The 15,148-nt window shown below is 43.0% G+C and overlaps 2 protein-coding genes and 1 non-coding gene across 4 annotated transcripts; all 3 read left to right on the top strand.

Annotated features, from left to right (window-relative positions):
- Positions 1–1,000: 1,000 nt before the first annotated feature.
- Positions 1,001–3,782, top strand: aplnr2 (apelin receptor 2). The gene is made up of 2 exons (XM_047595609.1): positions 1,001–1,236; positions 1,816–3,782. Exon 2 carries the CDS (start codon positions 1,963–1,965, stop codon positions 3,397–3,399), a length of 1,437 nt encoding a protein of 478 aa, XP_047451565.1. The 5' UTR covers positions 1,001–1,236; positions 1,816–1,962; the 3' UTR covers positions 3,400–3,782.
- A 1,749-nt stretch (positions 3,783–5,531) lies between these two features.
- Positions 5,532–5,604, top strand: trnar-ccu. Its single transcript has one exon. It is a non-coding gene; the product is annotated as a tRNA-Arg (tRNA).
- An 814-nt stretch (positions 5,605–6,418) lies between these two features.
- Positions 6,419–15,083, top strand: hdac10 (histone deacetylase 10). Of its 2 annotated transcripts, none has more exons than XM_047595606.1 (20): positions 6,419–6,744; positions 8,434–8,568; positions 8,672–8,768; positions 8,896–8,993; positions 9,419–9,523; positions 9,617–9,685; positions 9,777–9,903; positions 10,181–10,246; positions 10,366–10,425; positions 10,820–10,909; positions 11,710–11,816; positions 11,897–11,964; positions 12,741–12,984; positions 13,088–13,178; positions 13,293–13,378; positions 13,888–13,944; positions 14,047–14,128; positions 14,228–14,416; positions 14,527–14,686; positions 14,792–15,083. In XM_047595606.1, the coding sequence occupies exons 1-20, from the start codon at positions 6,686–6,688 to the stop codon at positions 14,824–14,826; spliced, it is 2,025 nt and encodes a 674-aa protein (XP_047451562.1). In that variant the 5' UTR covers positions 6,419–6,685; the 3' UTR covers positions 14,827–15,083. The 2 variants fall into 2 exon arrangements, with proteins under 2 accessions (XP_047451562.1, XP_047451563.1); XM_047595607.1 differs by having other exon boundaries at positions 6,420–6,744; positions 14,795–15,083.
- Positions 15,084–15,148: the final 65 nt, after the last annotated feature.

Here is a 15,148-nt window from a genome sequence, read left to right as displayed (position 1 = left end):
AGAGGGTGAAGAAAACAGTTTGTAAATAAAAGAATTAACATTTTATCTAGTCTCTAAAATTAGAAGGTTTTACTACATGATACCAAAATATATTCAGGTACTAATGGAAGTAATTAAACAATTTAAGTAAAAGGATCGAACACTATAATTTAATTATATTCTGCTAAAAGTTACAGTATTTTATTCCAAATCTTACCTGAGGAAAAGCGATGAATATTTTTTTAATATCTACTTGACAGTATGTTTATAAAGTATTTAAAGTACAATATTAGCATTGTGATATAGTAAGCATATATATATTTAATTCTTCTGTAGTTCTACTTATACACCTATAGAATATGAGACAAGGCGTTTTGACGGCTCGTCTTAAAACTTTCATCTGCCAAAGAAACAACAGCTGTCCCCAGCTGTCCACATACTTTTTTTTTTATCATCCTTTCAACTCTTTCAGAGGCGTTTAAAAAGTTAATTACCATTAATTACAATAACTTATGGTCCAGAAGCAGTATTTAGACAACGCAGCTTCATTCAAACTTTTAATCTGCACAGCTGTGTGTTGTTTCCGTCTGATCCAGCTTACACTGATCAGTGGCTCAAAGGCCTTTTCAGCGTATTCATGGAGGATGCGTTCTCATATTGTGCTCTGCCTATGACTGTGAGGGCCGTTTGTTGTGTGGGTCGCTACATTTGACCGTATATACACTGCCTGTTTGAATATGTGAGACACTGGAGACAAAGAGCACGCTTGTGTTTGCACAGATTTGTGTACTGTAGGTGCGTCGGGATGAGCTCGTGTCAGTGCACTGAGAACATGAGCGGCCGAGGGGACGGGAGACTCTGTTTGCGTGTCCCGGGCTTGTGTGTGTGTCTGTGGGGGGGTGTGGGGGGATGAGGGGCAGTTATTGTGTCTCTTGGGAGGTGTGCGTGTTTGCATTGAAGGGTGGAGGGGGTGATGTTGTTTGCGGGGCTTGTAACTTGCTGCTGGGGTGGTCTGGTTTGCGAACAAGAGGTAGGAGGGATCTGGGTGTGCATTCAACTGTGTGTGTGTGTGTGTGTGTAGGAGACACTGATATATATGTTCAGACCAAAGAGGAGGACACTTTCTTCAGTTGGAACATTACAGATGTAGAGATCGAGAGAGCAACAGAAGACATCCCGCTGAGACATCTTATTGACTGCTACATCATTTCTAGCATCTGTGAGTGGATTTTATCCAAACGGATGAAGGGCCCTGAGGTACGTTCACGTTGAGATCTTCATCAGATTTCGTCTCAGCCTTACTGAGCAGAACCAGGAGGCAACATCTACTCGCATGACATGCCTTCTAATGAGAGCTTTAACGCAAATGCGCTGTATTCATTTACAGAACTGTTCATCTTTTCTTCAAGATGTTCACTGAAGTAATAGAATTCGCTGCTCCATTAAATTCGTTCCAGTGTGAATACAGCAGTTTTGATTTTGATCGTCTTCTAAGTATTTAAATGGACTCATTTAGACGTCAATTTAGGGGCAAAAATCTTGGAACAGCTTTGCTGAAAGAAAAGTGTTGTATCAAAGTCATAGCTTGATGTAAGTGTTAGTCTTTTATTTTGACCTTTATTCAGGCAGTCTGACCGAGGGCCGACTGAACGTATACAGCGTGAGAGTAGACGTAAACATGGACATTTACAGCTAGCAAACAGTTTACGTGCAAGAATGGTGTCCTGTTGCTTTTGGCTCGTCCACAGATCTTTGGCAGATTAGTCCAAAGTTCCTGAAGGAAAATGTGTAGTAAGTGTTGATTTGTAGTTAAAACATCGTGTGTGGTTCTTTTAGATCTGATGGTGGTGGACTGACTCTCCCGACCTTCCAAGTGGACCGACAGAAGCAGCGAAGGCGAACAGCTGACCGATCTACGTTAAAGCCTTAATGGCGAACCTTTTCATATAAAAAACGAGGAAAGACAGACAGAGAGACGGGCAGATGTCAGAAGCAGACTTCTCCACCGCCCCCACTCCCACTCCCCCTCCCCTCTTCCACTGTGACTACAGCGACTGGTCTCCCTCCTTCTCCATCATCCCCTCCATCTACCTGCTGGCCTTCCTGGTCGGTTGCCTCGGCAACAGCCTGGTGCTTTGGGTCTACCTGGACCGAGCAGATTTGAGGAGAACAAGGACAGATGTCAAAAGGCAGACTGGACATTTCTGTTGCGTTTTGAGAATCGGTCAGCAGAACTCGAACGGCGCGTCGTTTCCCGAGACGAACAAAGCGAACTGCGGACACAGCCACAGGTCTTCCTCCCATTCCACCGCCTCCTCCTCTCATCCTCCCTCCGTCCCCCGTCCCTCTCGCTCTCTCACGGACTCTCTGATAGCCAGCCTGGCGTTGGCTGACCTCTGCTTCCTCGTGACCCTGCCGCTCTGGGCCGTGTACACGGCGATGGGCTACCACTGGCCTTTCGGGCAACCCCTCTGCCAGATCAGCAGCTTCCTCACGGCCCTCAACATGTACGCCAGCGTCTTCAGCCTGAGCATGCTCAGCGTGGAGCGGTACTGGGTCCTGACTGGGCACCGGCACTCCAGCCACCACCCCCCTCGGAGCTTGCCCAGCCGGGCTCTGTGGATACTCGGAGGGGTGTGGGTGGTGGCGGGGGTCCTGGCGCTCCCCGCTTTGCTGCTTCGCTCCGTGCGGGAGGTGGAGCTTGACACGGAATCCGAGGATGACTGGCGGCTGGAGCCGGCCGATTCCAAATTCCTGTCCTGCCAGATGGATTACTCAATGCTGATTGGGGCAGAGCTGGATGAGGAGGAAAGGGAGAGGGCGCAGATTTGGTGGGCCGCCGCCTTGAGCCTAAAATCTACTCTCATCGGCTTCCTGCTCCCTCTCATCATCCTGTTGGTGTGCTACTGCTCACTGGCCCAGCTCCTGAGCAGACACTTTGGACGGGGCCCTCGTCCTGACCGCAGGCGACAGCGCAGGCTCCTCAGGGTCATCGTCACTTTGGTGATGGCGTTTTTCCTGTGCTGGCTGCCTCTGCACGTGAACAAAAACGTGTCCATGCTGCTGGAGTTCGGATTCGTCCCGTACTCCTGCCCTTTAGACCAGATCCTGCTGGCTGCTCAACCCTACGTCACCTGCTTAGCGTACCTCAACTCCTGCCTGAACCCCGTCCTCTACGCCGCCTGTGACCCGTCATTCAGGAAGAGATGCAGGGGAGCTCTCCTCACGTTGTGCAGGGCAAGCAGGCGAGGGGCAGAGGGAAGGGAGGGCAACAAGGATGTGACAGAGGGCGAAAAGGAGGAAAGGAGCTCAGCTTTTCCCACAAGGACGCAGGAGGAAACAGCAGAAAGGACAGAGGACGCGGCGGAAGAGAGGGATGGGGAGGTGGAGGCCACAGGAACCAAAAATATAACCGTTTGAAATTAAAAGCGTAGGCCAACCAAAATCTAATCCCACCGTCAGGAGGCAGAGAGTCCAGTTATGTTGTTTGTTGACAGTGGAGCAGCTCTAATATTTTTGAGGGAATTCTGAAGCGGTCTAAAGTCAGTCTCCAGATGAATCAAATGTCAACATTTTCAAAAATAAATATCTGGACATACAGAATACACCCTGGTTTTAAACGGTCACATTTCCCATGGGAAAAATTCCTGTCCCTCCTAAAAGACTGTGCTCAGAAATAGTCTCCCAGAAGAACAAATCTTCTCATGAAATGTGAGCTGGTTCTATATTTTGTACTTTTAATATGACCCTGAGTTCTTTGTTGACTTGTGTTGCACTGTTTTTGTTGTTTATTTTTGATTAAAATCACGTAAAATCACATTTTAGTCGACTTATTTTCTTTATTTCCCTGGGATATCCTGTGGGAGGTGCATGGGGCAGTTTCAAAGAAATGCTGATCTAATTTTTGGCATTGTTTCTGGTGCTGAAAGGAATATTTTGTCCACCCGGTTTGAATCAATACATGTGGACCAAATATTAGAAACGCCATACAATTCCGCTACAACACAACCTGCAGCCTCCAAAATGCGTGCCGTGTTACCCTACAGACATTGCTCGTTGAGAACATATCTTCTATTCTGTAATCAGTGTATAAAGTTAAAACACAGCAAAACACATTGGAGGGGTTTTCCTGTATTTGTAACTGTTGTTGTCTAAAGCCAGTCAGTTTCTATCCATTTAACTAAAAACATTAATATTTCAGAACAGACAGAAGTACCTGATCCAGTCCAGCAGGTGGCGCTGAGGCTACATAAAAATATCTGACAAGGAACTGCTCTCAAACTGTGTTGAGTTCTGTCTGTTTGACACAATAATTTGACATTTTTATCAATTCTATCAATCCAGTCTTTTCTTCTTTTCTTTTTGCAAAAAAAGCCTTTTTAGGACATACCCAAAGTAAACTGAATGCTGTTCATGAACATTTTGGAGCTCGTGGTCTTGGTCTCTTTTGAAAGCCAAGACTCTGAAGTTTCAACCACAACAGTCAGGATCACTGTAAGAGGTAATCGGTTGAATAAATAAATAAATAAGACACTGTTGGGTCCACCTGGATTATTATTATTATTATTATTTATTATTTATTTTTTTTAGACAAAAAAAAAGTATATATCATCTTTTATCAATGAAATCAGAAGAAAATGACATTTTCATATCCAGCATTTACTCAAACACAACTCATGAGCAGAGCTCTGATTGGTTCAAAAAGCTACTGCTGCCACATATACGACCCAGCAGAATGTTAAAGGTTAATTAACAGACTCTAACCTTATGATAACCTCAAATGCTAAATGGTTTTATTTGTTTACAGCAACTTTCTGCCTATTAAAAATGACTCAAATAGGAAAGGAAAACAATTAACAGGTCATGACTTATAGAAATCCAAGCAGCAACAGAACCCATTGTTGGAAAGTAACAAAGACACTAAACTGAGGTTGTGGAAGAGGGTAATTGTGCAATGCTGTACCCGGCTGTACCGGGTGGCTATGGCTCGGACGGCTATGGCTCAGTAGGTAGAGCAGGTTGCCCATGAACCGAAGGGTTGGCAGTTTGGTCCCCCGAGTGTGCCATATGCCGAAGTGTCCTTGAGCAAGACATTGAACCCCCAGTTGCTCCCAGTGCAACGGGCAATGGTGTGTACTGTACTTGTATTGTGCTTGTGTGAGCAAATGGGTGGATGTGTCTCTGACTGTAAAAGCGCTTTGAGTACCTTTGAGTAGGTAGAAAAGCGCTATATAAGAGCAAGACCATTTACCATTTTCATAAGCACAACAGGTAGATTGTTTTGATGGATGGATTCGCTTCAAAATTCAAACTTGACCTCTGAGATCTAAATGTAAAGTCGTCTTTTCAGTGTGTGTGTTTTTTTGTTTTTTTTTTGTTTTGTTTTTTCAGGTGTTTTGTTGATGTAGTAAAATGAAGTCATGGCTGTAAGCCCAGATATTTTAGATGTCTGTACGATAGTGTTGAATCAATTTGCAAAGCCTCATAGGTCACTCATTGGGGAGTTTGCGTTGATTTATGCATTTTACTCATCACAACAACAGTTTTGTCAAGCCCCAGTGGCCTAATGGATAAGGCACTGGCCTCCTAAGCCAGGGATTGTGGGTTCAAGTCCCATCTGGGGTGATCCCTAGCAGAGTGGCGCAGCGGAAGCGTGCTGGGCCCATAACCCAGAGGTCGGTGGATCGAAACCATCCTCTGCTAGGCTTTTAATTCCCATTCTACTTCAGATACTGTATTGTTCTGTTTATACAGTCAGGTTTGTTCCAGTACATCCCACGGATACTTGATCAGTTTGTGATCTAGTGAATTTGGAGGCCAGGTCAACACTTCATGTCTTTGATTTATCTCTAAACATTTTGTGTGTTTGTCTGCATCCTGCTGGGAATTGCTGCTGCAATCTACAAAGAATGTCATTGCTATGGGATGGGGGTGCTTGGTCTGGGCTAGGTGTAGCATCCACATGAATGCCAGGTCCAAATGTTTCCCAACAGGACTTTGTATTGTTATAAAATGGTCGACCATCTTATAACAATAACCGTTCTGAGCAATATTAAATAGGCACTGCAGTCTGTTGCTGTCTTTGGATCTCTTCTGTATGTTTTTTTCATGTGGAGTGTATGTGCCTATCTATCTATCTATCTATCTATCTATCTATCTATCTATCTATCTATCTATCTATCTATCTATCTATCTATCTGTCCCCGTCTCAAGTTAAATTTTTTTTGTTTGTTTGTTTTGAGAATCAAAATCTATCTATCTATCTTCTCTTGTCAGTGGTTTTAATGTTCTGGCTGATTGGTGTAGTCTGCAGAACAAACAATCATGTTTGATGCTTTCAGTAGTCTCTAAATGATGGCGATTTTTATATTTTTATTTATTTATTTACTTCACATTGTGTTATGAGTTCATACTGGCTTATGCGTTCACCAGTGACGCAGTATTTTGCATGTGTGTGCCGCGGCATGCGATGAGCCACTTTTCGATCTCGGGCTTCTGCTGGTTTGACCATGTGCTGCCACTGTTTACAAGTCTAGCTCATCCGCATCCACTCTTACTGTGGACACCTAGGTCGACGTGTGACTTCATTGGTGCACTAATATAAACGGTCATCTATAAGAAGAAACGACTGCATGACGGAAGCATTAGTTAAACTGTGTGTATTAAAGCCCACGAACCTCGTCTGGTCTGACAAATTATCCTGAAGATGGGAACGGCGCTGATTTATGATGAAGAGATGACCAAATACAAACTGCTCTGGGTCGAGTAAGTAATGAACACACATTTAGGTGTATATAGCTAACTTAGTTAACAATAACACTCTACATTAATATACTTTAATGCAGTCTTGATACAATATGGCTGCAGCTAACTTAACAACTAGCTAACTTGTACGGTATGTATATCTGTCCCTTATGCAACCCAAAGTGTATCAGGTGCGAAATATTTATTAATATTATAGTTCACGAAATACTCTATAGCTTGATCTGAACAGTGATTTATTTATTTTTACGGTCTTTTAAATTAGTGATCTGACGAAGTGGTAGGAACTGAAGTCAGTCGTTGTTGCTGGTACGGTCCGTTAAAGTGAAGCACACGGGGTGTTAGTTCAATGTTAACGGCTGTGAAATTGTGTCACAATTTATTGTATTTAATGCTTCACATGTGCAACGTGAACTTATTGTATTCACGTAGTAAAGTTTCGTTTATTTTTCCCCCAAAATGCATGTATCACATTTAGTTTTATTATTTCGTTTATCACTTTTAGTTAATCTTTACCGGTTTAGCTGTGACTGCAGCTCAGTTTAAACTTGGACTTAGACACTTTTATGATCCACATGATAAATTACTTGGTCATAGTAGCTTAGTGGAAAAATTAAATAAAATAAGATTAAAATAAAACAGAAAATGGCGTAAGCAAAAACATTTACAGAATTATCTGATGAACAAATGTCCAACTGTTTATAATAAATTATATGAATTGGTTGAAGGACTGATACAGAGGGGAACTTCAGTTTATGGTGATTAAACTTAATGGCCTAGTGTGTTGTGGATGTAATTTAACATAATTTAGGAGAGTTTCCTTTTTTGTGCTTTTAGAAAATATAGAGCAACAATATAGAGAAACACAGAAAGACAATTCTGTAATTTCAGTCATTCTCAGGTGTAGTTATTCATATAGAATAGAATAGAAAAATACTTTATTCATCCCCTGGGGGACATTCAAGTGTCCAGTAGATTGTCCACAAACATACACAGACATCAACATAACACACCAACAAAATCACCGGAATCTACAGTGCAAGAAAATATGTAGATATGTGTGGAAGTATATGTATAGGCTGCACTAGCATGTCATTATGAATTGCTGTGTGAAAAACTATGTACAGTTGAACAATTTACATTTTACAAATTAAAGCATTTGAACAGTGGTGTTGTACAGTCTGATGGCTGTGGGGACAAAGGACCTCCTGAACCAGTCCTGCAGCGTGGTGAGAGAAGCCTCCCACTGTGGCTGCTTCTCTGCCCCTCCAGGATGTCATGAAGGTGGTGCCTGATGTTGTTCAAGATTGCTGCACTGTGTTGTATGTGCGCCTCTCAACAATAGTCCCCAGAGAGTCCAGCTTCCTGCCAATCAGAGACCCCGCCTTCTTAACCAGTCTGTCCAGTGTCATAGAGTTCCTTTGATTCGTGGTGCAGACGTTTCACTGCTGACTAAGTGAGATCGCTAAAGTAGTACTGAGTGGGCATTGCACCTGGGAAGGTGTGAAACTATTTATTTATTTTTTTTTTTTTGAACTGAGTCGAATTCATTATTTATTTTTTCTTTAAGAAAATGATTGTTGTCCTCTAATGATGCGTCATCCTGCTTATTTTATGTATGACCAAACCGAAGTTAAAATAGTCAAAAATAAGACACAAATCAAAGCGTTTGCTAAATTCTTCTTCCTCCAGTCCAGCATGTAAGATCGAGGTACCCGAGCGCCTGACGGTGAGCCATGAGGCTTTGGTCAAGAACGGTCTGGCTGATCGCTGCATCTCCATACCCGTCCGCGAGGCCACAGATGCAGAGATTCTGCTGGCTCACAGGTCAGTCCTGATGACAATGAAGAATCTGAAGTCTGATCATGAGCTAGAGCTGACCAGCTCAGTTCACATCACTGAGCTGTGTGTGCTTTCCTGCTCCCAACAGCGAGGAATACCTGGAGGCAGTTAAAAAGACTCCTCACATGAGCCTGGAGGACTTGAAGGAGTTCACGCTCCAGTACGGGGACGTCTACTTTCACCCAGTCAGTCCTACACTTAGTATCCTCTTCAGTTGAGATGCAGCTTGTTGCCATTTACCTGTATCTCGCGTATGTTTATGTTGTGGTAATCTCTTCTGGTATCACTTCTCTTTCTCACGTACCGTCCTAGAACATTTATCACTGTGCCAAACTGGCTGCGGGAGCCGCACTGCAACTGGTGGACGGTGTTATGACGGGGAAGGTGAGGAATGGCATGGCTCTAGTGAGGTGAGGCTGACTTTATGCCTATGTTACATCATAACTGGGGCGTCTGAGTCAAGGTTTTACTAATTTGACATGTAAAGCAACGTTAAAATGTCACAATAAAAACGAAACCTGAAAATAGAACGACCTGCACAGCTAAACTATAGAACTGAGTAAAAAACCTTTAACTATATAAAGAGGAAGCAATTGGGGTGAAATAGCTCTGCTTCCAACCATCTCAGACTTTTATATATTAAGAAATCAGGTAAAATATTAAATTATGTATTATATATGTCAATATCAAATTCTGAGAAATGAGTAAAAGGGTTTTATCTGTACAGCAGGCTGGTAATAATCATTCTAAATAATCGTTTGTCTTCTACAAGTGAATAAAGCAATCAGTGGATAAAATAATGACATGTTTACCTCTTCTCTGTTACTGTTAACAGACCCCCAGGACACCACAGTATGCGCAGTGCTGCCAATGGCTTCTGTGTGTTCAACAATGTGGCCATAGCAGCACGATATGCCAAGCAGAAATATGGAGTCAAAAGGTGACATGACTTGAAATTCTACTTTATTTCGTCAACCATTTGTGATGTTAATTGTCTAAAAGCAGCCGCACACGTTTTTTTTTTTTTTTTCAGGGTGTTGATAGTCGACTGGGATGTGCACCACGGTCAAGGGGTGCAGTACAGCTTTGAAGATGATCCGAGGTGAGTCCTCACTAAGGGAGTGGTCGTGGGTTGAGGTGAGTGGATGTTGCCTGTTGACCTCTTGAATCCTGTCGACCATTTCTCTTCCCAGCGTGCTCTACTTTTCTTGGCATCGCTACGAGCATCAGCAGTTCTGGCCTCAGCTTAGAGAGTCGGACTACGACAGCGTCGGCAAAGAGAAAGGAGCCGGGTTTAATATAAATGTACCATGGAACAAGGTAAGGAAACACGCAAACTAATCCTATTTTATTCCTTTGTTGGGCCTTGTTTTTTAAGTGTTGCTTTATCTAACTTTTGTAGCAATGATCAGTGATATTATAACCCTTTTTCAAAGAAAAAAATCTGTTTAAAATTCCGTTTTCTCATCTTTAATATTCATTGGCATGTCATTATTAATCATTTCATCTATAATATTCGCCTGGTAGCAAAGCAGATTGTTTAATATATATATATATATATATATACACACTCATATTTTTTATGATCACATTTCAGGTTGGAATGGAAAACAGTGACTATCTTTCAGTCTTCTGTCATCTCCTTCTTCCAGTTGCATATGAGGTAAGACCCTTTGAGCCAATCGCATCTTTCTATTAGATTAAAGACTTATTGTTTATTGAATCAAACCTGATTTATGTTAAAAAAAAAATAAATGAAAGCGTGACACTTTCTCTTCATAGTTTTGCCCTGACTTGGTCCTGGTGTGTGCAGGCTTCGACTCGGCCATCGGTGATCCAGAGGTGCGTGATGTCACTTATCAACTCTTGAACTTTAACACTATAACAGCACTTATGAAGCATCATATGCAAGTGTACCATTATAACATAAGAAGACTATGATTAGCTTGTAGAAACTTTACGACCCGATTACCCATTTATCTTCGATTGGTAGCCAAAGATTGGTTTACACTTTTCTCATATTTGTATACTTGTTTGTGCTTTTGGGTGTAAGTACATTGCATTAAAATGTGTCTGCTCATGAGATTGACCACTTGTAATCGGATCACACCGTCATCCTAAACCCCTTGCACTGACTTCTCGTTGCTCATATATGCCTGCACTGCAAGACTGTAGGTTTACTGTAGTATGTCACTGGGATGCTACTTAATTTTTGGTTGTTTTTCTGTATTTTCAGGGTGAAATGTGCGCCTCTCCAGACATATTTGCCCACCTGACTCACCTCCTAATGAACCTAGCTGGAGGGAAGCTGTGCGCTGTGCTGGAGGTGAGGCCATGAGAAGCAACAGCACCCTCTGCTTCGTATGTGACACCCACCCTCAGGAGTCAGTGCGTTTACATGCAGAGCTTAATCGAGCTATGCTCAGAATTCGACTTTCTCACTACAGTCCTTGTCCCAGTTTACATGCAGCGCAAGAAAATCTAATAACTGTTCTCCTCCTCCACACTATGTGGCGATATGTGTATTTTCAGCGGGATAATACCACGTTAATATGGCCCGATTTCCGGTTGTTTAGAGATTAAAAAATGTACTATTATTCCCAATACTATGCCGGTCTGCCGCATGAACGACTCCTGTTTTTTACATGACTACTAGGTGAACCGGAAATCGGGCCGTATTAACGCGGTATTATCCTGCTGAAAAGACACGTATGCCACCTAGTGTGTAGGAGGAGAACAGTTATTCGATTTTCTTGCGCTGCATGTAAACTGGGACAAGGATTGTAGTGAGAAAGTTGAATTTTGAACATAGCTCGATTAAGCTCTGCATGTAAACGCACTGAATCAGATAATGAGAACTCCGATTTTAACTTAAGTTCTCCTGCTATAGATTGAGGCAACAATTAGATTTTTTTCACGTGCATGTAAACACACTGACTGTGGTTTCATCTCTGCTCTGTGGGATTATTTCCATAGAAGTGTCTTCTTTTGGTAACTGACCACAATGATGACATGTCTGTCTAGCCTAACACATGTTTGAGCAGCCTGTGATATTTCTGTCCGTTGCTGCTGCCACTTTAGAGAAACACTGGCTGGTAAAAGACTTACTGAGTGAATATTTTCCAGGGAGGATACAACTTGACTTCCCTCGCCCAGTCTGTGTGTCAGACAGTTCAGACGTTGCTGGGCGACCCCGTGCCTCGACCTGCAAAGCTCAGCGGCCCTTGTAAAAGGTGTGTGTCACCACCACTCAGATTATATGTGTGTGTGTGCATGTGTTTTGTTACTGCAGGTATGTTATTTTTTCTCTCAGTGCACTCGAGTCCCTCCAGTGTGTCCGGTCAGCTCACAGGCAGTACTGGTCCTGCCTCAGACACGCAGGTATGACACACACATACTGACTGTGGAGATGTTAAGAGAAAGCGGGGATTTCTCATTTTAATGATATGGTTGAGAAGTTAAAAAGAAAAAGGACGTTTACGCCCCTCTCGTCAAAATGTCATTGGGAGGTGCTTGGGCTTGATCGGACCTTTTATTTTGTGAACTTTGGTGTCTGGTCTCCACTTGATGTTATGACTCACAAGCCATATTATAACATAGGCTCAAGATCAAAGCAGCAAAACCAGGGATAAAATCATCTCACGATTTTCTGTAAAAACAGATTAAAAAAATAAGAAAAACACGAAAAACTACATTGCCCACAATACAGTTTAACAGCAGATGACAAGTTGGGAGATTTGAGCCTGTTATTCTAGTATAAGCTGATGTAGCCTGGAGCCGTTAGCAGGTGGAGGATTTTTGGCATTTTTAAAAAAGCTTTATTCATTTTTTTTTTTTCATGTCATAACCGAGCTTGGACAGATGGTACATCATGATTAATTGTAGACTGTAATGATTTGTCTCATGGGCCCCACAACATAGGACCAGACACCACTGTCCACAAAAGTTTATTTAAAAAAAAAAAAAAAAAAAAAAAAAAAAAGAATAGCAACAAAGATGGCTTCTCCTTGCAGATCTCTCCTGGCACTTCTTTGTAGAACAATATAAAACAATGAAGCCCGTGTGCAGCCTGCAGTGATTTTACTAGATAGCAGCTCAGAGACATGTTAACTATCACTTCAATATAAACCCCCTCATAAAGTTCCTCCCTCCTCCAGCTGATCTACCCACCTCCGATATCAGCACCAAGCGCCTTAAATTAACAGAAGAAGGAGAAAACGCAGAAAAGAAGGAGGAGGGAGAGCAAAGCACACAAGACCAAGTGTGGCCTGAGCCTCCAGAGCGCATGGCCCCCCCTGTTCGTTGTGCCCTGGTGCTCCCTGACGATGTGGCTTGTCCACACGGATGTAGACGCTTCAGCTGCTCCGATGACCTCGACCCCCTTGTGGTCAGCAAACTCAGGTGTGGACCAGCAGTTTGTAGTGGCTCATTTTTATCATTCATAATTTTTTATTGTCACTCTCTTGTGTAAACATGTTTTTTTTTCTTCTTCTTCTTCTATAAGGGAGAGTTTCCTCAAAGATTCGGACGACTCTGACTCCCTCACGGCTCTCAGCAGCCTTATCTCCCTCACGGAGAAAATGGAGGAGAATGAGGTGAAGCCGCGATGATGTTTTCCTCTCGTCCCTTTCAGCCCTTGGATGTTTTTGCTTTGCTAATCCTCTTACATGGGCTACAGGCTGATTCCTTATTTAATTACTGCCTCCCAGATCTGCAGTGGCTTGGCGCTGGTCCGTGACGTCACCGTGGCAATGGCGTGTGTTATCCAGCATCTGGCAACTGCGCTCAGCAACCGGTATATCAGCGTAGATGTAATCGCGACTTACACCTGCTGTAGCGTATGTTTTGACATGATTGGCTTGTAGAAACATTGTGGTGTGACTTGTCTGCTGCCCCTAATGGGGATAGTTCAACATTTTGGAAAGTACACTTGCTCGGGAAATAACCTGGTTTGAGAAAAGATTGAAATCAGCCACAAATCTACTTGGAAATGTGAAGCTAGACTGTGAAACAGTTGGTTTATCATACAGACTGGAAACCTTCCAGTTGTCGCAGAACTTGTCTACCAGCTATCTGCTGTAACTTCGTGATCCCATCTGTTCAGTCTGTCTAAGCTTCTGTTAATAGAATCATGTTTGACTCACTGAGTGGCATCTCTTTATCTGGAAGTTGATAAGTGATTTAGGTATTTTCTTAAACTGTTTAACTATTTTTGAAACTTATGCCAACGTCAATGAGTATAAATAACCTGAGAGATGTGCCTGTGTGTGCCGTTACCAAGAGCGCAGTCTCATCTTCTTGCAGGCTTTTGGTCGTGTGTGTCGGAGACTGCGAGGTCCCGAGTCCCATCGGCGAAGACGGGTGATGATTTTCATCCTTGCCCTCTGTATCACAGTTTACGAGAAAGTCTCACTTGTCCAAAACGGCGGGAACTGCACGCTAATGAAATCTCTCTGTGGTTAGGAGGACGCTTGTGGTGCAGATCGGTAGCCAAGAGACGAACGATCAGAAAAGCAAATATTACATTCCTGTGTGTTTGAAGGAGGTAGCGTGTCTTTTGTTTTCTTCATTTATGGGGATATTTCTATCGTGCCTGTGCATCAGTGTTTTACATGTAGGTTCGCGTTTGTCTGTGCTCCCTAAGGGCTGCAGGGACACGTCAGGCTTCATACAAGCCGTGTTTGGCCTCGTCTTACCTCTGGGATACGAGTACGACCCCAGCCTTGTTCTGTTGGTTCGGATGCCAGGCAGCGGAGTGTGCGACAGTGTGTGGCAACAGCTGACGGTGCTGCTCCAGGGCTTTGCACAAGGACACACACTGGTACTAATGCAGGTATGAAGGCTGGGAAAGTTGGTTAGTTAGTTAGCAATGTGCACCGTAATTTTGTTAGATAAACCAGTAGCACGGTTGCCTGCTTCTCTGACAGTATCCTTTTATTTTAGGAGGATGAGAAGGCATGTGTCGGCCCCACAGCCTCCTCCCTCCTCTGGGACCCGGCCCCTCCTCTGGGGCAGCTCCAGGCCCCGCTACCAGAGGACGTGGAGGGTGTTGAGAGACTGAGACAAAAACTACAGGCTGAATGGAAACTGCTGCAGACCACAGGTGAACGCGCAACAGCAGCATCACATCTTAACATGAATCAATGCAAAATGTACAGAATGTAAAACTCTCCACACTGTGTTAACTGGAATTCATGTCTCCTTAAAGCAGCACCAGAAGCTGGAGGAGGGGATGAACACTGAAGCCGTCACGGATACGGTTTATTTTTATCAGATGGAGGATGTTTTGATTAACAGTATTACATTTTACACAAAATAGAAAATAACTTTCAAGTTAAACTATGATTTAATTGATCAGTCATATCAGATGTAAACTGAAAAGTTGCATGTTGTGTAAATCTACTAATGCTGCCTTAATAAGTGACTGAAATTGTCCGTGATGAAAATGTCAATTATTTTTTTAAATAAACTTCTTCAATAAATACTTTTAATACATGAAATGTTCTTTTGGTCTTGCGTGGTTCGTACATCTGCGGTGTTGCTGCTTTTTCCCCATCAAGGTGTC

This window comes from Mugil cephalus, chromosome 10 (genome assembly GCF_022458985.1).
Source record: "Mugil cephalus isolate CIBA_MC_2020 chromosome 10, CIBA_Mcephalus_1.1, whole genome shotgun sequence".
NCBI lineage: Eukaryota > Metazoa > Chordata > Actinopteri > Mugiliformes > Mugilidae > Mugil > Mugil cephalus.
The sequence above is the reverse complement of the archived record's forward strand: the minus strand, read 5'-3'. Positions and strand labels throughout refer to the sequence as shown.